General features: G+C 38.6%; 1 protein-coding gene across 1 annotated transcript in view; it reads left to right on the forward strand.

Annotated features, from left to right (window-relative positions):
* Positions 1-24,847, forward strand: part of LOC122806609 (transmembrane protein PVRIG-like) — a 130,712-nt gene that overhangs the window by 31,877 nt on the left and 73,988 nt on the right. The window contains exons 2-3 of the mRNA XM_044077175.1: positions 1,320-1,667; positions 7,856-7,964. Coding sequence (XP_043933110.1) covers positions 1,320-1,667; positions 7,856-7,964 — 457 coding nt within the window. The remainder of the gene's footprint in view (positions 1-1,319; positions 1,668-7,855; positions 7,965-24,847) is intronic.

Below are 24,847 nucleotides of genomic sequence, written 5' to 3' on the forward strand. Positions count from 1 at the left end.
TTGATTTTCTTTGTGAGGAGATATTGATGTGTTTTGAGTTGAGCTATATGTTTAGACAAGTATATACTAAAAGTAGCATATTCTGTTGTGGGTCTTATAAAGGATGAGTAGAGTGGGATAATAACTTCCTTTGCCCTAGAAGATATTGCATGACAATGAGTCTGTTAACAGAGAAAGATTTCCTAATGACAATAGCTACAAGGTGGTCAAAAGATAGTTTATTGGCAATGAAAGTTCCACGATTCTCAATAACTATGTCAATATTTAGTGGGGTATTATCTGTATGGTAGGTACATGGAAGCACATTTTTATCAATGGACACTATATTACATTTCTTGGCATTTAGCTTTAAGCTCTTACTATTGGCCTTGACATCAGAGAAGTAAAAACTGGAGAAGTGACCTGAATAAATTCTTGACAGATGATACTAGTTATGACCCTTTTCAGTGAGAGTGCTCCCCTAGTCCAATAGAATTGTCTCCATTTTTAAGTAAATTTACTATCCAATGGGCTACATAAATATTTGTGTTTAAATTGATTAGCTAGTTGACAATTCCAAAATGTGAGACAATGTAAAGGGCTTTTGCCAGATCAATTTAAGAAGTGTATATCAATTTGCCCTCATCCAGTGCATCAGTGATTTTGTTTAAAGAAGTCCACTAAATCTAAGAGGCAGAATCTATCTTTAGGGAAATCGTACTGACTTGCAACAAATGATTGTAGACCACCAACATCCTCAATGGTAAGTTCCATAATGCACTCCATTGCTTTACAAATAATGCTGCTTAGAGTTAATGATCTGTAGAAACCAGGGTCAGTAGCAGGTCTTCCCTTGTGGAATGGGATAAATGCAGCCATGGTCTGTATACCTCAGGCATGAATCGAGTGGAGAGGCTAAGAGTAAGTAGCTTTAGTATCAAGTCAGTAAGGCTGTGCTTTGCACTCATAAGAAAGCAGCTTGGCAACATCATCTGGACCCATGGGTCTTGGAGTGTGCCCTCAGGACTTGCTCCAAGGTGATCTGAGGTTGTGTGAGCTTGCTAATATGTGGGGAACGTTAGAGTTATACATAATAACTGCAATATAATATAAAAAGGATGTAATAGATATAGAAGTATTAAATCTATGTATTTATGCATGTATGTACATATGTATGTTTTCTACTTCTTGGTTAGAGCACTGTTGACTACAACCTTTCAACAATGGCTGGCCATGTTATTTTGTTTAAAAGAAGATATTTCCTCAGAAGATCAATACATTGTTCTGTTCGGTTGCTAATGTTAGTTTTCACTGGCACTAACTAATATTTTGTTCTTTAGGCAAAAGTACTGCTAAAATACAGATGCATACCACAGCAACAAAACCTGGGGCAAGGGTACAGCTCACCTGCATATTTTTTGGGCAAGGAAAAGTGGTTCAGGTGAACTGGAGAAAGACTGCAGGCCTCAACCAAACAAGGATTGCAGTTTTTCATCCAGAATTTGGTCCTTATATTCATCCAGATTACAGGAAGGCTGTGAAACTGGAAAACCAGACCAAGACAAATGTATCTCTAATTATTGAAAATTTTGAGGAAGAAGAGAATGTAACATACTGCTGCAAATATATAACCTTCCCATCAGGAAACTTAGAAGAATGTGCTCGTCTCATGGTTGAAAATAACACAGGTACAGAACTTGCATATGATCTGCATAAATAATATCTTGTTATGCATAAAACATTGTATAAACGTATAAATTATGTGTTGTTATGCAAAGAATAGACATAATTGCACAAAACATAATCAGACCTCATTAATGGTTAACAGGCGAAAGGAATAGAATTTATACACACCTGGATTTAGGAAAGATAAAATCCACATATGGCTGCATAAGAAATGAAACTTCTCATGAAACAGACCAAATTCATGTAAGATTCCAAGGGACAAAGGCAAAATTCAGAAATGTCTACACATAGCATTGATATAATTCACATAATTATATTTAAATGTAGAGCCTACATATGATTTTATGCAGAATATCTTGCATTTGTTTATATATAGTGCTAACAGAATTCAAAATATTATGTAAGAAGCAAAAAATGTTTAATCACTGTATCTGTAGGTGATTTGGTCAGGTTAGCCAACCAAAAATGGGCATCTGTATTTGCCAGCGATAAGTGGGTTGAGGGCTAAGCCTACTCTGACCTAAACTGATGACCCACGCTAATGGTGGTAGGGTTTTATGTGATTCTTTTGGCCAGTATGTATCCTCCCCCCATAAATCCCAGCAACCCTGGTCAGTAAACTACACACCAGGTGGTATCTAGCTGCCCAGCTTGAGTTACATGTGATAGCTGTGTTTTGTGATACCTGGACATAAAATCAACCAGCCTGAAAAAAATGAAGTAAGAATTGCTATAATCAGTACAGGTTCACTGACAGGAAGCAGCTTGGAAGTGAATAACATGATGGCAAGGAGGAGACTGGACAACCTGTGCATCCAGGAAACAAGGTAGAAGGACAGTGCAGCAAAGCCAATTAGTTTGGGATCCAGAGTCTACTACAGGGAGGGAAGACAGGCTAGAAATGGTGTGGCAGTTGTGATGAGAGAGAACCTTCTGAAGACAGTGAAGGGTGCCATCAGAATTTGTGACAGACTCATACAATCAGACGTGAGTGTAAAAATAGGATAGTATCCATAACCTCAGCGTATGCCCTTCAGCAGGGTTGTGATAATGAGGAAAAGAGTGCATTCAGGCAGCAGCTGCAAGATCTGCTAGATATAGCAGGACAACATAAGTCGGTGTTGATAAAGGGGAACCTGAATGGTTACACTGGAACAGACAGTGCAGGATATTAGGACTGCCTGAATTCATGTGGATGGCTCAATACGAATAAAAATGGACAGGCCATTCTGATTGATAAATGGCATGATGATGGTCAACACATAGCTCAGATTGAAACTCAAACCACAAACTAATACAAAACATACAAAAAACAAAGACTCTCAAAAGTAAAGTGCCAACAAACTTTACTGGTGTCTCCTGGTACTTCAGCTAAAAAGCCTTCAAGGGATAAGTTGTTACACCAACCGAACATTATTTATAATAAGTCACATGATGTTAACCAGTTATACACATTGCACAAACCCTTTTCATTTAAAGTGACTTTGAACCATTAAAAGTGCTTGTGAACTCATTTCCCAGCCACATTGTAAACACTACATTGACTATAATGTAAAGTCAATAAGTATGTTTTATATTTAACTCCATGCTTCAAACCGGACAAACCCCTGTGAAAACAAAGTATCCTCGATTACCCCATCAAACAAATAAAACATAACAGGCCCACATACATCCTTTGTTTATGGCAACATGTAATAAATGTATATTGCTTAACTCATTTTGTCCATAAAATTGCTATTTAACTATTCATATGCCAAAAGGAAAACAATAATATGCAATTTGAAGTACAACTCTATGCCATATAAAAAGTTAATTGTTTTATTTATATTGCAACCAACTGAGAAAATTGGCCCAAGCCTTCTACAGTCATCCAGCTCTATGCAAATGACAGAGTCAGAAAAAGTAAGAAATGCAGTGTCCATCTATTAACCCTGTGTAGTAAACATAATTTCAAACCTTTGTGCCTCATGAATGGAGAACAGCAGCAGTCATCTCTTTGTACAAAGGTGAGCCATCTACAGACCCTGGAAACTACAGTCCCATAGTTCTTACTAGTCTTATATGCAAAGCCATGGAAAGAATTATTGTGGAAATTATCAATAATGATACAGTAAACCTCCAGGCACTGGATCACATCCAATTTGGGTTCATCAATGGCCTACTGAACCTGGTAGACTTCTTTAAGAAGGCCAGCAAAGCAGTGGATAAGGGCAAAATGGTTCACACTGCCTACTTTGACCTGGCCAAGGCATTTGACATAATACCCAACATGGGTATTGTTGACAAACTCAAGAGGTTAGGTACAAACCTGTATGTCACCTAGTGGATAGCAACTGGCTCACAGACAGGACCCAGAAAGTTAGAATTGGGGAGTACACCTCTAAAAAGAGGCCAGTCACAAGTGGAGTCCCTCAGGGATTGGTCCTTGGACTGCTACTTTTTGGCATTTAGTTCTCTGAATTCAAGGCCAATGTCACTGGTCTCTGGCTGACTAAATTTGCCGATGATTGCAAATTAGGAGCTCTCATTGACTCACCCACCAATACAAATGTTCTCCAGGAAAGGTGACACAGACAAACAACTGGTGTCAGAGCCAGGGAGTAAAACTAAATGCCAAGAAATGCATAATAGTATCCTTCGGGAAATCATTCACCTGTGGGAACTATCATATTGACAACACACCCCTCTGAGTTGACTCAGTAGTCAGGGACGTAAGACCCAGTAGTCAGGGACTTAAGGGCACACATAGACAGTAATCTAGCATTTGACCATCACTTGTCTACAGTAATGAGGCAATCCTTCTATGTTGCACAACTTATGAACAAAGGTACGGCATCTAGGTCCAAGGAAGTCATTCTTCCACTGTAGTCAGCTTTCATCAGACCTGTCATTAAGTACAATACCCCCTTTGGTATGTCCCTAACCAGGCATATCCAACAAATGGAACGTTCACAAAGGTTCCTCACTAAAAGAACACAGGGCATAAGTAAAATGTCCTTTGCAGACAGCCTCAAGGCCCTATCTCTGTATTCTGTCTCCTACAGGCTGTTGAGGGGAGATCTGTGCCTGGCATACAGGGCATTGTCAGACCCCACTCTGATGGACCTCCTGCATACACACAAAACAAACTACACCAGAATTACCCTTTCCAAAGACTTAAAGCTTGCCTGTAATATAAATAAGACCTGCTAGAGAGACAGGTATGTATCTCAGAGACTACCCTATCTCTTGAACAGGATCCCCATCCATGTGAAGCAGAGTTCCTCCCTAACCCAATTTAAGTGTAACTTGGACAGTTTGGATGGGGAACAGGAAACTCATCATCCCTAGCTTGGCACCTGTATCTCTAATGGATACAGACAACCTGTAAATGGTTCATCTCCCAAGCCCCTGCTTACACTTATCAAGTGTATTAGAACTTGTCCGAGATTTGGGATGCATGGTAGGCTTAAAAAGACCATTGTGTTCATTAGCTCAGTAAACACCTATGAACCTGTAATGACTTTCGATCAAGTAGTTAACATATTATCAGTACACATCTTTAAGCTATGACAGCTGCTTTTACTTGTAGAGGAAGTTATTAGCAACTGGAAGCAATTACATGTAAATGAAAGCTATCACAGATTAAGTGGATGGCTTGAGTGGAGTTCAGACTATTTATATTTCAACCAAGAAAGTCCTTAAAGATACTGCAGGCCTTAAACATTGTTTTCAGATGAAAATTGTTTGACTTTAAAATCATATCTAAAACAAGATTCCATTAGCACATCAGCTGAGTTTACATGCACAGCCACTGTGTCCCTTCCAAATTATCAACACATCTCCCCATTCATCAGATAAGTCTAGTGCTCAGAATGCAATCAGTTAAATATAATGTTTTACTTGATTCCATTTTTTTAATAATAATTTCACTGCAATGCAGCATATGCGGGGGGGGGGGTGCTTCATGCCTGCGTGTGCCATCCTTTGGATTAGAAGTTCAGTTGAAGCACCATCTGCCTACGGTGATGGCAGCTCAGGTGGATGCAAAAGATCCAATGGCACCTATCAAAAAAGAGTAGAGGGTGTTCCCTGATGTCATGGCCAAAGTTCTCAAAGTCAGTATAAACACCACCTCAGGTATCCTGAGAAACTAGATAGATCAGCACCCACTGTTTAAAGGGCTTGACAGGTAATCTGAACTACCCAGTAACCTCAAGAACCCATGCCTATATGGACAACTCTGAGTGCTTATCAGCTGCCCTTTAAGGTGCATGGACTACCTGAAACAGGTGGAAAAGTCTTGTACCCAGCCATACGTATACCACAAATTTTCTTGAGAACAAACACTTAAAAGTCTCTTGCTTGGTTCACTATGGAAACATGCTCTCCTTTGCCAGACAACACCCTTCTGATGAGGAAGAAAAGGTCTGCCAAAGAGGATTCCAAAGCAACTCTGCTGTCAGCCTCTCTTCCTCAGTCACATACAGAGCAATCTGCTGTTCCCATTTCTGAGTCCTCATACTGTTAGTCTGATGTTCCTAACCTCTCTTATGTTGCTCCACAGGACACTGCTAAGGCTTTGGAACCAGGCACATCCTCCAAGATGAGATATTAGGCTGTTGCCAAGAAGGTAAAACATTGATTTCTGTTATCTGAAGGGCTGGTCAGAATACCTCATCCCTTAGTGCTGGAAGTAGCTGGCTCCCTTATGAAGGTTCAGGTGTCTGATATGTCCAAAACTGTCAAGCTTTATATTCCAAGAAAAAAAAATCTCAAAAAATAAATATACCTTTCACTACCTTGCATTCTACCTAGTGTTAAGGTGTCAAAGGATGAATGGTATAAGTTTGCTAAGGGGCTTTTAAATGCATTTCAGTCTCTTCAGTCGTCTTCTTCAGTTCCTTTGTAGTTGAAAAGAAGATCACAGTTTTCTTCTGAAGATAATTCTCCTTCAGAGTAAGAAGGAGGAGGCCTGGATTACCCATCCCAAGGTCCTGTCCTGCTCATTGTGAGTCAGGATCTGAAGAAAAGGTCTCTTCTGACTCTTCAGTTAAGGAAATTTCCTTTTCAGATACTAAAGCTAGAACGAAGGACCTTTTTCATTAGAAAGGAAAATAAATTTCTGAAGAGGTATCGTGACCTCCTTCATTTGATTCTCCAAAGCCCCTAGCTGTTCTATTAGTTATAGGGACACTGGAGAATACATTTAATTCTGCATGCTCCTCCTCCACTGTTCAAACTCCTGCATCCAAAAAGCCCAGTAGATGTCTGAATTACATAACTACCAAACTTACCTGATTAGATCCTGTATAGCTCCGAATTTTGACATCCATAAATCCTGTTTTATACCAGCACACTCTTGTGTCTCCTTAGGTGTACACTGTTTGGAAGGTGCCCAAAAACTTTTGTATTGTGGGTAGACGCCAGATCTTTTGACAGGATAAGTCCCATATAGCTTTATGCTACTGCAATAGTTATCTGTTAGGACATGTTCTGTTTTAGTATGTTTACTTATACAACTAAACTTTACCCATTTATGTCATACAATTACCATTATAATCATTATTCTCATAAAGTGTTCTTTGGTTTTTGAGAAAGCACATCTGTGAAGCATCCAAGATGTCAGTTCTAAAAGGGCAGCCTTATAATCACAGCAGACATGAGCACTGCAAATGAAAAAATATGGATTATCTCTAAAATTGTTTGACATGATTTTAATTTCATATTAAAATGTTTTGCTCCCAGAGCATTATAAAATAATCTGCATGGGAATGAGAAATAGCTAGCGCTTAATAAACACATAATTCTGAAACTGAGTGTATAAACTGCATTTTATAAACAAATTCAGAGAAGTATAAAAAATGCATAGGATTAGGGATAGACATTATGTCCTTTCAATGGGCCCCATCAGGTCACATAGATACTTATCATAATCTAGAAGTAAGTAAATAAATAAATAAAAAAGAAGCACATTTACACAGTTTTAGTAGTCCTTCAAATGTAAGCAGTTGATGCATTCTTGGGGAGCTAATCAAACCAAACACAGCTGATCAGTTTGGTGGAGCTATTTTATTTAAGATTCCAACATTCTGCTTTGAATACAGTAGTGACACAGATAATGAGAAAAAGAAACAATTCTGATTTGTTAAAATTATATCATGGTGTATAACGTATTGAAAAGATTGTTTATTTACTTTTTTGCTAATAGGGATTTCAGCAAAACTTCTTGCTTCCTACTCAGACCTCCTAGGAATCCTGGCTTTAGCCATTCTTTCTCCTATAGCTGTTGTCATCTTCTTTCTCATCCGCAAACAAAGGTGAGCTTTAGATTTAACTTGTACTTTCCTCTCATTGTAAACACACTTTTAGAAAGATATATTAGTGGCCCAAAATGTCATATGAAGTACATAAAATATTGTGTGTCATTACTAATTGCTGAGCTGTTTCTGGCACTAATGAATAGGTACCTACTCTCATACTTGGTTTGAGCTTGCATTGTAAATGTCTTGTAATAAGGACATGACAAAAGTGATTAAGGACAATACAGAAGTGATGCTGTGATGCTGAAGCAGGTCACAGTCACTCTAACAAAGGTGCTCGACAAACATATTATGATTGGATATCTAAATTCTTTCTACTGCACAGAAAATATCCTAATCTAAAGGAAATAACCCTTCAGACTGCCTTTCTGTGATGTACAGTTGACCATTTTTGGTTAAATATTATGACTGTTTACCAAGTTAATTTTAACTGTGTCATTATGCTGGGTTATTGGTCCAGCTGAAGGTTTCTGCTGGGGAATCAGAAAATGGCACTCCTTGTAAGTTAAACAAGTGTCATCTCTCTGTCCATTCCTTTTGCAAATTCAGATGATTGTTACTCTTGCAAGGCATTCACTTAAAACAGCAGGATTTTTTCAATTTAATGTTTTTTTTTTTTCTCACCAATATTATTACTTGTTACCATATAGGCTGGCATTTATTGTGTGAGATTGACAGCACTGGATCTGCTCTGACTTCCTAGCACTTCTGCCAGACACAGAAAGTAGGAACTTTTTGTGATAGCAAGACTGCAACTGTCAAACTGCTGGATGCCTGTCTATGTATACAGTTTTTACATCAGACACAAGTGGAGTAATAAAGGAATTCCGTGACATTGAAAACCAGCAAATGTCTTCCACTAATGTACCATGACTGGGAAATGTAGTTATATATAGTATTAGTATTAATCCATGTACTAAGAAAGCTGACCATGGTGCAAATCTGAAAACGCATTTCCAAGTTAGGTGATCAGATCATATAGTGCTTAACATTCATCATATCCTCCATCACTTTAGTTGTGTCATTGCCATGATGTCATTTGATAATTAGCTGTGAAACGGATATAGGCCTATGCATACAATGTCAAGCTGTGATGTAGCTGTTAGCACCTGTTTCCCCCACTTCTTTCACCAGACAGTCATGTCCCAGTGGCCTAACAACCTACCAGCTGGTCTCTCAACATCTTTCCCCTGAGTTAGTAGGCTAAGGAAAATAAGGATATTCCATCTAAATTAAAAGGTTGAAGTAATAATACTAATGTCTGGTAACAGGGAGTTGAAAGAGCACCTGTACCATTCAAAGCTATCATTCATTTCTGATAAGTATACAAAAGTTCCATGACACACCTGTGCTAGCACATAAACTTTTGGTTTCATAAAGCAGAATCCATTCCTGATTCAAAAGATATGACTCACCTCTGCCTGCATACAAACATTGAGTGTCATACAATAGAGTCCATTCCTGAGTCAAATACATCACTTACCTCTGCTTGCATACAAACCTTTAGTGCCATAAGGCAGCATCCATTCCTGATTCAAATACATCACAAACCTCTGCCTGCACATAGACCTTCAGTGCTGCAAAGATGCTTCCATTCTGGAATTGCACTTTCAGTGTGCTTTATATCATGACATCAGTGGAATGATGGTGTGACATCAAGTTTGCATGCAGCAAAAAGATGAAGGTGTCTTCAGGGAATGAGTTTGTGTCATGACATGGTATTCAGTGGTCATGTATTGAGTTGGTGTGTGTACATCACATTTATGTTGATGGAAGGCTGCTCATGTGTTACAGATATACAGCATAGAGTAACTGAACTTAGTGGGAATCAGTGAATTGAGCAGATGTTACAAATTCAGCATGCTTTTTGTAACCATATAACATCTTTGTTAAATCCTTATGTTTGGGAGGAAAAATGTCACCAAACAAGCCCGGTGTAACACGTTCTTGTGCCCTGCATCCCCTTACCTTTAGTCAGCACAGAGATACCAGGGTTTTTTTTTTTGCTAATCCACGTGGATAATTTTTAGAGCACACCTTCTACACTGGAGCTGTGTATTAGTACATTGTTCACTTTGTAGACTTCTAAGATTTCTAACAAATTCTTTTTAGGCGAATTGCACTGAAAGTAAGGTCCTTTCTTAATTCTGAATGTAACCTAAATCTCTGTGCACATGTTCACTTTTGTAATCAAGGATTTTAAATACCCACCATTTTTAAAACCAGCTCCCCTGTATGTTTTTGTTTTTAAAGAGAGAGATTGACATCTCTGTTAAGCAAATTTAAGTAGAAACTGTGTGAAGTTGGGAAATACCCCTTATCGTGTACATTTTCACTGTAAACTGGTTCTTATGCAGAAAACATATGGTTTTATGTTGTATTTTGCTAGTGATGCTCCCCTCCATTTTTCATCGAGTTATAACTTAGCTCCCCTAACATGGCAAGGGCTGAAGTATGTAAATAGAAAGAGCATGTAATGCAACAGTGCTGTCTGTATTCCTCAGTATCTGTAGTAATAGTCACAGGCCACTATATTTCTGTGCCACAGGCAGCCAAAGAAGAGCTAAGCTTTTTGTAAAGGTATACTATCAACCAGGTATTGCGACTGTCTAGGCTGTCAAAGTCTGGCTCTCAGCTGTAGTGCTTTTATTGTCTGCATATCCTCCCTCTATCCATGTGAGTTTTCTCCAGGTGCTCTAATTTCATTTGACACTCCAAATGTATGTAATCTGTTGCTTTAACAGTCAGCTCAATCAGAATCTCAATAAGTTGAAGATGTCAATAAGACTATCACATCAACAAACCAACAGGTCATGGGACTACATCTTGACTTACTAGCAATATGATGACAGGCTGAAAAAGTCCAAAATAAGCAGTTTTGCAAAGGAGTACACTCTCATGCATACTCCATACAGACATCTACATCCTATATATTCCCTGGCAATTACATATACTAACTCAAAGATGGTTTTATCATAGAAAAAAAAACGGAATAGTCTAATCTGTATATAAAAGAGTATTCTCCCAACCAGTGATATTGCTTAACAAAATAAGATTCAGTGAACTAGCTCATTCATTTTGTCACTCAACTGTAAGTCTCTTGAGAAGTCATACCATAATGAAAAAGCCTAGACCCATCCCAGAGTTATCATTCAACTGACTTTCTTCCAAACTACCTGTAGATGTACATGCCAAGGATGAGTGAGTGTGTACTAGCATGCTGTGATGGGTTTCCAATTTCACTGTCCTGAAACCAGTAAGTGAAAACAAAGGAATCTATGTGCTGGATTAAGTGAGTTATATCAAAATGAGGGTGTTATCAGATCTCATAGTACTTGAACCATAGTGTAAATGATTTTTTACTAAAAATGATTTGCTACTATATACAAAATCCTGGCTATTGCCCCATGTCATTGTCCTAAGGATGTGAGCACTGAAAAAAAGCACAGACAACAAAGAGAAAATAAAACACACAAAAAAAAAATCACAGATGTCAAAAATGTAATTCTTCACTTACAATAAAGCTCCTTATATGAAATATGATGTTAAAAAAAAGGTGTCCAGGAAGATGTCATGTATTGTTTAAAGTCCCATTGTTAAGTACATGTTTTATTATCTACCTAAACAGATAATTAGCACCTGCAGTTGCATCTGAGTTATATTGCAGAGCAAGCTGTAAGTGCAACCAAACATGCTAATACTGTGATATCATAGGTTCATAGGTAGGTACTTGGCTATCTGCCCAAAGGCATTTATAAGCCTAGCCAGAATGTGTTGGCTTTCGCCACTCCCTTAGATTAGTTCCCTGTGCCTCTGTCCAGCAGAGCCATTGAAGTGATCCCTGGGGTAAACTTTCTGTTTCCCATCCACTCGTCAAGGTTTCTCTTGAAGAGGGTTAGCGAGGAGCTCCGCCTAATGTAGATTGGAATCTTGTTCCAGAGCATGAGAAGTCTCTGGGACAGGAATCTATCCCTCCAGCATGTCCTATTTATTGTTGTGGTGAGGTTTAGATCCCTGGAGCATGTTGCTCGATGAGATATGGTTTTATTTAGGTGGAGCATGTCCATCAATTCTGGGTTGGACATGGCCTTGTATGTCAGGCAGAGCTCACCTCTGAGTAGGCGATATGCAACCGAGTACAGCTGGAGTTTCTTCAGTCGAGCTGCATAGGGCATCTGTTTAAGGCATATAAAACCCATGCAGGTCTTGAACCCAGGACCCTGTACACTATAGTCAGAGCAGGTAACTACTAAGCCATCACAGCTATATCAATTAAACATGCTGACTCTGGGATATTACCTGTTTTCTCTTCTGAATCTGAAATATAAAGGCATGTAGACTGATTATAGCATCACTTACATAAGCAACCTAGTGTATGTTTACTATGAAGGTAAAGGTTTAAAATTGTGCTTGTCTTGATGCTCAGGCTAAGATTACGAACATTAGTACTAGTGCGAATACTGGTTTCATAACTTATAGGGGCTTATTTCCTAATCTACCTGTTAAAACTACCACCTTCCCCATATTTATGCTATCTACTCACTAAAAATTGCTTTTCCACAGCATCCTTCACTCCACCTGATTCTGCCTCAGATATACAGTTATGCTTTCATGTTCTATTATCTTAACCAATAATCATGGTGTTATGGGTTGCTTTGCGCACCTTGTAAGTCCTAAATATGCCAGTAGTTCCCTAAAAAATCTACAGAAAGAATATAGCAAAGATCTAAACTCAAGATTCTGGGAACAAATGGGTTTGGGGACAAAGTAATGAACTGGAACAAAGCAAGATAACTATTTTGCCTAGGAGAGAGGGCATGCCTATCTTATTTTTATTTATTTATTTATTTATATTTGTTGACCAGGAGTGTCCGACTGGACGTAGGTCCATTTTCATTGGAGGCCCGGGGAGAAAAGCACCACAGTTAAAATAAACAGACAGTAGTTACATTGGATTACATAGTGATGAACAATTTACATAGCAATTACTTACAACATATTTATAGATGAAGAACTGTAATGTGTACGAGAGGAACCGTTATGTGCAATGAGAAGAAAGGAAAAATGCACAGAGGCCAAACCTAGAAAACAGAAAATACCACAAATAGTCAAACACATATTAGCAGCCAGATCATACTTAAGGGTGAAGAAATCCCTAAAAAATTAGGTCATACAGAGGCCTTAAACAACTTAAAGCAAGAATGGATGTGGGTCTAAAAAATGAAGGAAAACATCTGCAATCGAGAATATGCATGCTTTGAGTGCGAAAAACTATGCTTAGTACCCAAGCAGGCTACTTAGGCTATGCAATGAAGTTTGTTTTGGTGGAAGTGCCCCCATAAGTATTTTACATAACTGACAGAATCAGAAAAAATCAGAAAAATGTTTCCAGATATTGATAGAAAGTGCTGGAGATGTAAAACAGAGGAAAGAGAGATACAAGAACCATTTTTGTTGGGGGGTGGGTTCTGTAGAATTGAATAGATTTAAACAAGAATTACAAGAATGTGTAAACCAGATACAGGAGGTTGTATTAACTATGGCATAGACAACCAGCCTATGTGAAGGACTTGGTATCATTGCTATTCACTGTAACCAAAAAAGAAATTACAAAAAACTGGAATGTTAGGGAGCCACCTAATGTAGAGGAAATAAAGAGAAGAATGGAGCAGATACAGGAAATGGAGTTTAAGAGTATACACACTTGTAATAGTAGTAAAGGCTTCAGAACAAATGGGGCCTTTGGTTTCAAACCACGAAGGTTTTCTGCATGAATACTATCTTACAGTCCATGCTCAATTAACATTTTATCTTTTATTTAAGACCTGTAACATTAAGCATTGTACACTGTAAAATAAAAGAAATAAAAGGTAATCTGCAGCTGAGCCCTTAATAACTTATGTTTTAGTCTTGATAGATGTTTTGTAGTACTCTAGCCTGCCACGATAGCCAGCAGCCTTAGCTCTCCCCCCCCCCAATCCACACTAGCTGCCCTCTTTTTCCAAGTATTGCCCCAAGGATTGTACACTGTATTTCCCCAAGGATTGTACACTGTAAAATAAAAGAAATAAAAGGTAATCTGCAGCTGAACCCTTAATAACTTATGTTTTAGTCTTGATAGATGTTTTGTAGTACTCTAGCCTGCCAGGATAGCCAGCAGCCTTAGCTCTCCCCCTCCCCCGATCCACACTAGCTGCCCTCTTTTTCCAAGTATTGCCCCAAGGATATTCTAAGTGGTACAAGACCTTAGAATCCTCTGCAAGTCTTCTTGTTTTTATCTTAACTCTAACCTTCTCCCCTTTCACTGTATCTCCTAACTCTTCTAGCCCACTCTAGCTGTATCACCTCCTTTTCTAATCTCTCCCTCTAGCTTCTCATACTTCACTCTTGCCCAACAACTCAGGTCTTTCTCCCTTCCTACTTACCCCTCTGTAAACCTTCTTTCACTGATTGACTCCGGAACCCCTCTGGTCCTCTTTGGTTCTTCCCGCTCCGTTCGCCCTGCGGGCTCACTCTGCTCCCCTACCCTACCCCCAAATCCTACCCACCCCAGTGCATCTAGCTTTATTTCCCCCGTAGACACACCCTCTGAAACTCTTATCCAATTAAACACTTATTACCAATAACTACCCCTCCCTATCCCCACCCACTTTAACCTTCAATTATCTACCTCAGCTATCCCACTTAACCATTGGATTCCTTCTTACCCACTCCAATCCACACTCTATTTTCCACTACCAACCTTATACTTTTATACTTAACTACTCATATGTAAACTTATCTCTCTTGCATTTATATATATCTTATCTACCACATAACAACTCTACATATCTCACAATCTAACACACCACTTCTACCTACATACATCCAGTTGCTATAGATATAGTATCCGCTATATTCCATACTGCTCTATTCTAATACCACTATTCTATTAACTCTTCCCCATTATGCTCTCTAAACACTCCTTCACCTTCCTTTCACTATTACTACTATTCTCCTTAACCTCTTTCTACCATCTCTCCCAACCCACAATTTCCACCCACTCCCAACTCTCTCATATAACTAATCCTCACAACACATCTTTCCCACCCTCATACTCTCTTATTTCCCCCCATTTATATTCCTCAGAAAACCTCCTTCTCTTTTGACACAAACTTATCTCCTACCATGCTAACTTTTCCACCATAACTGTTAGCAAACCCCTCCAATTCACAAAACAACCCAATCTGATCTCCTTGCTAACTACTCACCTAAACTATTACATACTACACCTGATAAGCGCTCTCATATCTGGAGACATACATCCTAATCCAGGCCCCACCACCACAACCGCTATAAATAAATCCCTATTATTCACTTCCTTAAACTCTCAAAGTGTAGTAAACAAAGTCCCAAACCTACATGCTTGGCTCATACACAATAAACCTGACATCCTCACTATTTCAGAAACCTGGCTAAAACCACACATTGGAGACTCTGAAATAGTTCCTCCTAACTACTCCATCATAAGAAAAGACAGACCTCACAAAAAAGGCGGAGGAGTAGCCCTTCTATACTCTTCCTCCCAAGTAGTTACTCCATATAACAAACCTACTCCACACTTCAACAATGCCGAACTTCTCCTTACCCTGCTACAAATCAATAATTATAAAAATATATGTATAGCTTCCCTTTACATCCCCCCAGGGGATAATATCTCCACACTTGAACTTATCCTTTCCTGGCTATCCAGTAACATTAGTAATGAAACCATAATCCTAGGAGATGTAAATATTAACTGGGCCCTTATACAGTCTCCTACAAACCCCACTAACATCAACCTCTACAATTTCTCACAACTGATCACTTTGGTAACCCACCCTGCCAAAAACCCATCCAATGGGAGTACATTGGATTGGATTCTAGTCTCCCATCCCCACTACTTCACCAACAGTGGCACTCTTCCCGACCCGCTTGGTGACCACTTACCCACCTTTACCCACCGGCTTCCCACTATCCTTCAACAGACTCATAACCACATTACAATCCGTGACCATGAAAACTTCGACCCATTAATCTTTTCAAACTCACTACAAGCAATTAATTGGAACTGTCTAAAAACACTACCTCTTTACAATGCAGTCTCATACTTCAACTCAACTTTCTTAAAATTACTTGACTCCCAAGCTCCCTTATGGACAAAAAGAATAAAAACTAAATCAGCCCCATGGCTCTCCAAAACTACTCTTGCTATCATGAGACAAAGAGACAAAGTCTGGGCACGCTACCAAAAACAAAAGACAGCACCACTCCTTAACGAATATAAAATGCTCCGAAATAAAGTAAAGAAACTCATTACTTCTGATCGTCAAAATTACTTCTCTACACTCCAAAACCAAAATAAAAACAACCCTCAAAAATTCTGGAAAGGGATCTCTACTCTCCTCCACCACAGCAAACCAGATACTCCTACCCCAGACCCAAATGCTCCAGAACATGATTTAGCCACCCAATTTAATTCCTTCTTTATTGACTCAATCTCCAAATTGACCTCCTCATTCTCCAACACCTCTCTACTGTCTAATACCCCCTCATCCACCCCCACTCTCTCTACTTCTATACCCTACTCCCCACCCACTAACTCCTCTACCCCCTCTTCTACACAAACTCTATCCTCATCTCCACCACCCCAAAATTCCCCCCCTCCTGACTGCCCCCTCTTCTCCTTAAATCCCATACCGACACCTACTATAAAGAAACTCCTTCAGAAATTGAAACTATGTACCAATGCTCCTGATAATATCCCTTCTTACTTTCTCAGTATAGCCGCTGAAACTCTTGCCTACCCCATTAGCATTTTAATTAACCGCTCCCTGCAAGAATACACAGTTCCCCAAATCTGGAAACAAGCCTTTATTATACCTCTACATAAAGGTGGTAACAATAATAACATTACTAATTTCCGTCCCATAGCCATCCTGTCCCCCATTTCTAAACTCTTAGAAAAATGTGTCCAACTTCAACTCCTTCCTCACCTCCTAGACAACCATCTTATAACTCCCACACAGCATGGTTTCAGACCCAATCATAGCACCATGACAGCCCTCCTCTCCTTCCTTGAGATTGTAAATAAAGCCCGTGACTCTGGACAAATTGTTTCCACCTTACTTCTTGACCTCTCCAAAGCCTTCGATACTATCTCACATAGCCTGCTCTTAAACAAACTCTCCAAACTTCACCTATCTTCCTCCTCTTTGAACTGGTTCTCTAGCTACCTATCTAACAGAAGTCAAGCTGTAAAATGGAAAAAAGCTACCTCCTCTTTCCTTAGTACCCCTACAGGAGTTCCTCAAGGCTCCATACTGGGTCCTCTTCTCTTCAATATCTTTATAAACGACTTCCACAAATCAATCCCTTTCTCTAGCATCGTCCAATATGCGGATGATTCAACTATCATCTGTTCTGCCTCTTCTATCACTACACTACAAAAACTTACTCAAGATGCTTTCTCTTCCACAGAGCAATGGATGCTATGTAATCATCTAGCTCTCAATGCCACCAAGACCAAACTAATGTTATTTACTCCTTCTAAAGTCATCCCTCCCAACATGAGTACATTCTCAATTACTACTCAACTCAACTCACCCCTTGAAATAGTGTCAGAGACCAAACTACTCAGGGTCCAGATCGATAACCTACTTAAATTTAACTCCCACCTGCAAATAAACATCAAAAAACACACCAAAAACTTGGCATGCTTTATAGACAGAACGCCTACCTCACTTCTGCCACTAAAATCAGTCTCTCTACTTCCTTCCTAATCCCATCCCTTCTCTATGGCGCCCCACTACTAACTAATCTTCAGTCCTTGTTAAAAAAACAGCTTACCTCCTGCTATAACAAAATTCCAAAATTCGCCACCAGCCAAAAGTCCTCCACTCACCACTGTTTCTCCCTCCATAAACTAAAATGGCTAGAACTTCCCAATCAACTAACTTACACTCAACTAACTCTAGCCCATAAACTTATTCTCAACCCTTCCCTCTGTCCCTCTCTTTCCTCTGCCTTTAAAATGCACCTACCTAACAGAGTTCTAAGGTCAAATAATCAAAATCTACTAGAAGTACATAAACCGACTCATCCCCCAGGCAAAAACCTTCTTTCCTTCAGCATCGCTCGCCTCTGGAACTCCCTACCTCCACTCATCCGCACCACCTCTAACCACTCTGCCTTCAAAAAGTCTCTTCACCTACATCTAGCATCACAGTGGGAATGCTCTTGCTCCCACCCCATATAACTAACTCTACTTAATTCTCCTTCAATACCATATCCTACTTTCGTAGCTATGATATTTGTTCTCTAATCAGTATTAATGTTTACATTTATTCTATTACTAGTAGGTTTCTTCTTAATGTATTAACTGTTATGACTGCTATTCTAAATTTGATTAGTTCTACTTTTATTCTGTTTACATAATATTAATAACTCTCTGTACCAAGATTGTTATTGTTACTGTTAAATGTTGAATATACCTTTTGTTATGGAGCTTTTCTCCCCAGGACTCCATTGAAAACGGGTTCTTTATGGCCCAATGGACTATCCTGGTAAACCAACGGCAATAAATAAATAAATAAATTAAATAACAACATAATAATGATAATAATAATAATTATAATTATAACAGTAAATAAATAAAACAGCATAAAGTAAGCATGGGAAAGAGCTAACAACAGTATAAACAATTGACTTAATTTAAAAGTTAAAACTAATCACAGACAAAAATGTAAAAAATAATAATTAAAGAAAGATGATGTATAAAGAACCTTTCTAACAATGCCTGTGATACACATGCTGGGTAGGTAGTAAATTCCAAAGATATGGTGCCCTCTAAACAAATTTTTTTACTAAACGTATTAAGCTATATCCTTGAACTCAATAAGTACCTCTCACTGGCAGATGAGGGTGAGCACAGGGGAGCAAACTCTTCATGGAATAGGTTCATAGGTTCATAGGTAGGTACTAGGCTATTAGCCCTGGGGCCTATATAAGCCTAGCCAAAAAGGTACCCTGGCTTTAGCCACCCAAGAAAATTATTCCGCCGTAGAAAAAAGACAGTTCAGGTGCAACAGTAAAGGTATCATATGACAGGCATGAGAAGAATAGATGGGAATGTTGTCTTTTATGGCTCCATAACTGAGTACTATGATTTTAAAAACTGACGTAGCCATAGAAAGAAGACAGTTCAGGTGCAACAGTAAAGGTATCATATGACGGGCATGAGAAGCTGCTATTAAAATCTGACCTGTAAAATTCTGCATTGTCTTAAAATGGTTAATGTCATTGTTACTGATGAAGTACAGAGCACTTCAGTAGTCCAACCCGGATATTAAAAGAGCATGAATGTTTATTGGGAGATCAGATGGGTGGATGCATTGTTTTCTTGCTGAGATGACATTAAGATGAACAGATGAAGACTTTATAACCCTTGACACTTGAATCTTGAGCATAAGGGTACTGTCCAGGAATCTTTGAAAACAAATGTAACCCTATACCTACATAATAAATAAGGGGAGATATCTATGAAACTAGAGAAGGTATGACAATCACATACACCAGGAATGCCTTCAATTTGAATAGGTTTAACCTAAATTGACTCTGGTTTATCCACTCTGCAATGGCATACAGCATGCAGACTTCAGTCTTCTTCTTAGTTAAGGAGAAGTAAAGCTGCACATCATTAATATAGCTGTGACATTTCATACCTGTGGTTAAGGTGACATCTTAAACGGAAGCATTTACACTATTAGTAACAAAGAACCTAGAAAAGAGCCATGTAGAAATCTGAATATCAAAATTGTGGTAAAAACTGAGAGTACTTATAAAACAGTTCACTAAGTGTCCTCAAGAATGTAGGACACAGACCACTGAATGACTATGGGAGAGACTATACTCAGTGTGCTAGTAGTCAGGAAGGATGTCTAGGTCAGTGTTTTTAGATGCTGCCAAGAAATCGAGAAGAGCCTGTGTGGACTATATCATTTTACTACTCCCAAAGGGCAAACTCAGGGCTATGTCTTGGTCTAAATCAAGACTAATCAGGAATAAAGAGGCTACACTTCAGGAGGAGATGCATCTAAACGACTTCCAAGTTCGCCTTACCCACATATTTCAGGTTAGACATAACAAGGCAATTTTTAAAATTTCATAGATTTAAAGTTGTGTTCTGGAGATGCTGAGACACCAATACTTCTTTATGAGCATCTGGAGAAACTACCATCCTTTATAATCTGAAAAAAAAAATCAGTATATCTGAAAATTATGTGAAAAATAATCCAAGCCTAATAGATCCAGGATCCAGACAACAGTTTTTATGGTATAATGTTGAAACCAACCTTATGGTCTTCCATATTTGACATTTAAATAAGGTCAACTAGTAAAAATCAGGAGCGTCCAACACAATATCATCAGGAATCCCACTGGAAGTAGGAGGAGAAGAATATGCCTGATATTGTGCTTAAAGAACTAACAGTTTCAAGCTGGACAAGCACCCAGAGGAAATAGTACAGTCTGTCAGAGGTCCAGAATAGGTTTAAGGAAATGGTAGGAGTGAGGAGATAGAGATGCTTAGTAACAAGAAGCTTAATAGTATACCAACAAGTGGTTTTCAGAATAAGCCTTCTGTCATGAAGGTGAGTTTGCCTTCAGTTGTCTTCCAGCCCTCATGAAGGTGAGTCTGCCTTCAGTTCCCTTCCGGTACTGATAAAATTAGGTCTGTCATCACTTTTCTTCCAGCCCTGCCTTCTATTCTGCCTTCTATTCTCTTGAAGCTCTCATGAAAGTGAGTCTGCCTTCACTTCTCTTCCAGCCCTCATGAAGGTGAGTCTGCCTTCACTTGTCTTCTAGCCCTCATGAAGAGTACATGATTGCCTCATTATAAGCCCCAGTAAGTTGATCTTGATCACCTTCACTGCTGCTATAAAGACAACTAGCCATAAGAAGAAATTCTTCACAAATTTCTATACTAAACTTGTTCAATATCAGGTGACCTACTTAGGGTTTGAAGCCTTAAGCAGAACTGAAACAGGTAGACATTAGACCAATACACTGCTCCTACCATCAGGTCACATATGGCCATAACCACTTGAAACATTAAGTCCAGTGAGCAAACATTCTGATTGATACCAAGGATCAAGAAAAGCTAGAGGAGTTCCAGGGTGAGCTTAGAGGACTCATCAGAGCCAGATATAAAACAAATCATTTAAGATTACCATCTCACCAAAGATATTTAAACATTCAATGAAAAAATTTAATAGCTCTTGTAGAAATGTCTCTTTTATACAATCTGTTTCTTGTATAAGCACTTATCTAAAACCAGTAGCCACCTTGTGATATTACTCCTTCTGATGTACGGCATAATAGAATAGCATGGCTTTATAAATGACAGATGAGGGCCGAAGATGTTGTCATTTTCTTTATTTAAAGTTATCTTCAACCCCTTTAAACATCCATTCAGACAAACCAACACCTCTGTCATCCATATTTTGTTCTAAGCAACTACAACTATATCATCTGCATTTGTCAAAACTACTGGAACCTCCACATCCTTTTGCACCACATATCTAGCTATCATTTTTCATTTTAGAATCTATTTCACTCACTATTGCATTCATTACCAATGCAAACAATATTTCACTCATGGCACATCCTTTTCTCACCCCACACTTCATGTATATTTCATTACTCACCCACTTGCTCACTAACACTCTCACTCAATTATTTTGACATGCTGACATACACACTCTCCTGATTCTGTTACCTATTCCATACTTCTCTATCTTCTGCTTCTTTCGACTTTTTCCCAGTTAGGGGTCGCCACAGCGGATCACCTGTCCACTTATGATTGGCAGTGAAGTTTTACAGTGTCGAGTTGCCAGCCCGGCGCCCAACCTTCCACAGAAGGCACAAACACACACTCACACCCACACCTAGGGCCAATTTACAGTGTCCAATCCACCTACAGCATGTCTTTGGGATGTGGGAGGAAACCGGAGCACCCGGAGGAAACTCACGCGACCACAGGGAGGACATGCAGACTCCACACAGAAGGCACCCCAGCCGAGAATCGAACTGGAGAACCTCTTGCTGTGAGGCGGCAATGCTAACCACTGCACCACAGTGGCCGTCCATACTTCTCTATAATATCCCAAAATGCATGATGTCCTACTATATCAAATGCATTGCTAATATCACCTATCATCATTTACACATCCACCCTTTCCTTATAATATAATCCATAACTTCTGTCACAACCAATAACAACTCTTGACATCCCTTCTCTTTTACTATACATTCTTCCTTAATATCTGTCATTCTTCCTTCCATTCTCCTCTGTAATATTCTCATAACAAATTATAATCTCTTTTATTTAGTGTGATGGATTTCCAGTTTTTTATTTGAGTCTTCTTATCTTTCTTCAATATAAATTTTAATATTCCACTACGTGACTCTTCATAAACAAACTTCAACTATTCATTCAGTACATTAGAACATTTCTCATTGCCAGTTCATTAACTTATTGTACATTCCATACCCTATACCATCTGGACATGATACAGAATCAGCATTTACTTTCCTAAGTACCCCATCCAATTCACTAATAGTAATTTATTTTCCAAGTTTTTTCTGGATTTTTTTATGTTCAATTCTCTCTCTTATTTTCAGTCTTTTTTACTTTATACATATTTTCCACATGTACTACAACAATACTCGTAGTTTACCCTTGTGCTCTTTTACCTCTCCTTTTCCATTTTTAATTTTTAATTTCCCTCATTGCAGTAATATCCTTTACTGTTTTACCCAAGTATGCAGATACCTCCTCAATTGCAATTAATATCTCTATCTAAACAGTAATGCCTTATTTGTTTAGGAATTTCTTTTTTATATTTCTTTTTTCCATATCATAATACTCTCTTGCATTTTCTCTAAATTCTGTAATACATTGCTATACATTTTCCCATACTGCTACTGGAAAAATATATTTGTATACTTTTTTTTATTCAGTCCACATTCAAACCAGTTTTATAGAAGTCATTCATAGTTATATAATTCTTCTATAACTGCAATACATCCCACTTTTCAGCTTCATCCCATAATTTCTAATTAATTATTTTTATTCCCTTTCCTGTTTTAAAGTACTCCCTTTCTTCCATCACCTCCATCCATATTGCTAAATGGTTTGAAAACCCCATTGCAACTGTATCACCATCTGCTACCCCAAGCCTTTTGATAATACAAAATAATCAGTTTCAGATCCAAGTGCCCCCTTCTATAAGTCAATTAGCTTTTGTAACACATAGTTAATTACCCCATTTTTATCACTTCCTGTATTTTTACATCTTTCCTTTTCCTTTTACAGCCTTCCCTTAAATCATAATTAAAGTAATTTCCAATTATAATTTTAATGTTAACCACCACATAGTCTAATATTTGATGAATGTCTTTCCTTGGTAGGTGTATATACATACAGTGGTATAATTCTATAAACATGTTCTCTCCACCTCACATCCACAACATGTAGCCTTCCCATCCTTACCAAGATTACAGCTGTATTTTCACAATTTTTTTTTCACACAACATAGTCACTCCAGTATTGTTATATGCTTGCTATAATAATAGACCCATGTTGTCTTTTTTTCGTCGGGTTCAACATTTAGGTTGCTAGATCCGATCTCCGCAACTTATACCAAAGCTTTGGATCCGAGACCTGTGACTCCTCTCTTACCCACAATTCCCCACTCCTTCCTAAATTACCTGAGATTGAGTTTGCTGATTGACCAAATGACACACTTTGTAGAAAAAGGACAAGGAGAAAAATACAATAAACAGATTGTAGTATAAGAATTACCAAGGAATCAGAGTCCAAAGGAGGTGTGGCCATTCACTAGAAGTAAACTATGACAATTTGATTGGGGGAAGGAGGGAGGGGAGGGGAGTTAAACCACATGCAAAGAAGACAATACGGATCTGTTGTTATGGTAAATACATAATTTTTGTAGCCGATGTTGTCATTTTTTGTCTGTTTCAACATCTGGGGCACATTCCCAAGCTACCGGATAGGGACTTGGGTAGCCTCAAGGAAGGGTATTCCCGAGTATACAGAGCTGAATGATGTGCAAATTTTGGACTACATGTAACGTAGTGAGATATAAAAGTATGAGTTGAGGACCACGTTGCTGCAGTGCATATGTCAGTGATAGCCACTCTTTTTGCGAATGCTGTTGAAGTCACCATTTTGCTGATAGAGTGCGCCTTAGACTTTTCTTGTAAAGACATACTTTGTGAATCATCAACAAATGAAATCCAGTCTGCCAACCTTTCTGAGAGGGTTATCTTAGGTACCGATTGTCCCAGCTTCTTTTTAGAGAAGGATATAAACAGTTGATCTGATTTTCTGATATTCTTAGTATGATGAAGACGGAACCTGAGTTGTATATGTACATCTAAGGTGTGCAATGTATGTTCTCCTTTATTGGTAAAATTTGGAAAAAAATGGTAAATCTGTATATTGGTTTAAGTTAGATTCTGTAACTAACTTAGGAATAAGGGAAGGGTTTGTTCTCAATGTCATTCTGACTTTACGAAAGTTGAGGAAGGGAGATTTGCACAAGAGTGCCTCTAGTTCTGATACATGTTTTGCAGATGTAATTGCAACTAGAGAAATAGTCTTCCATGAAAGAAACTTCATATCTATAAATGCATGCTGCTGGTGCAAAGGATTTTTCGTTTAGAGACTGGAGTAAGATGGTAACATCTCAAGGCAGGGATTGTATCATGAACTGGGGGTTTGAATAAAGTTTCCTGCAAGGAAAGTTTTCATCACTTTGAGGGAAGCAACAGTAGGT

Source organism: Protopterus annectens, chromosome 7.part0 (assembly GCF_019279795.1).
Source record: "Protopterus annectens isolate FY-2018-M chromosome 7.part0, PAN1.0, whole genome shotgun sequence".
NCBI classification, from domain to species: domain Eukaryota; kingdom Metazoa; phylum Chordata; order Ceratodontiformes; family Protopteridae; genus Protopterus; species Protopterus annectens.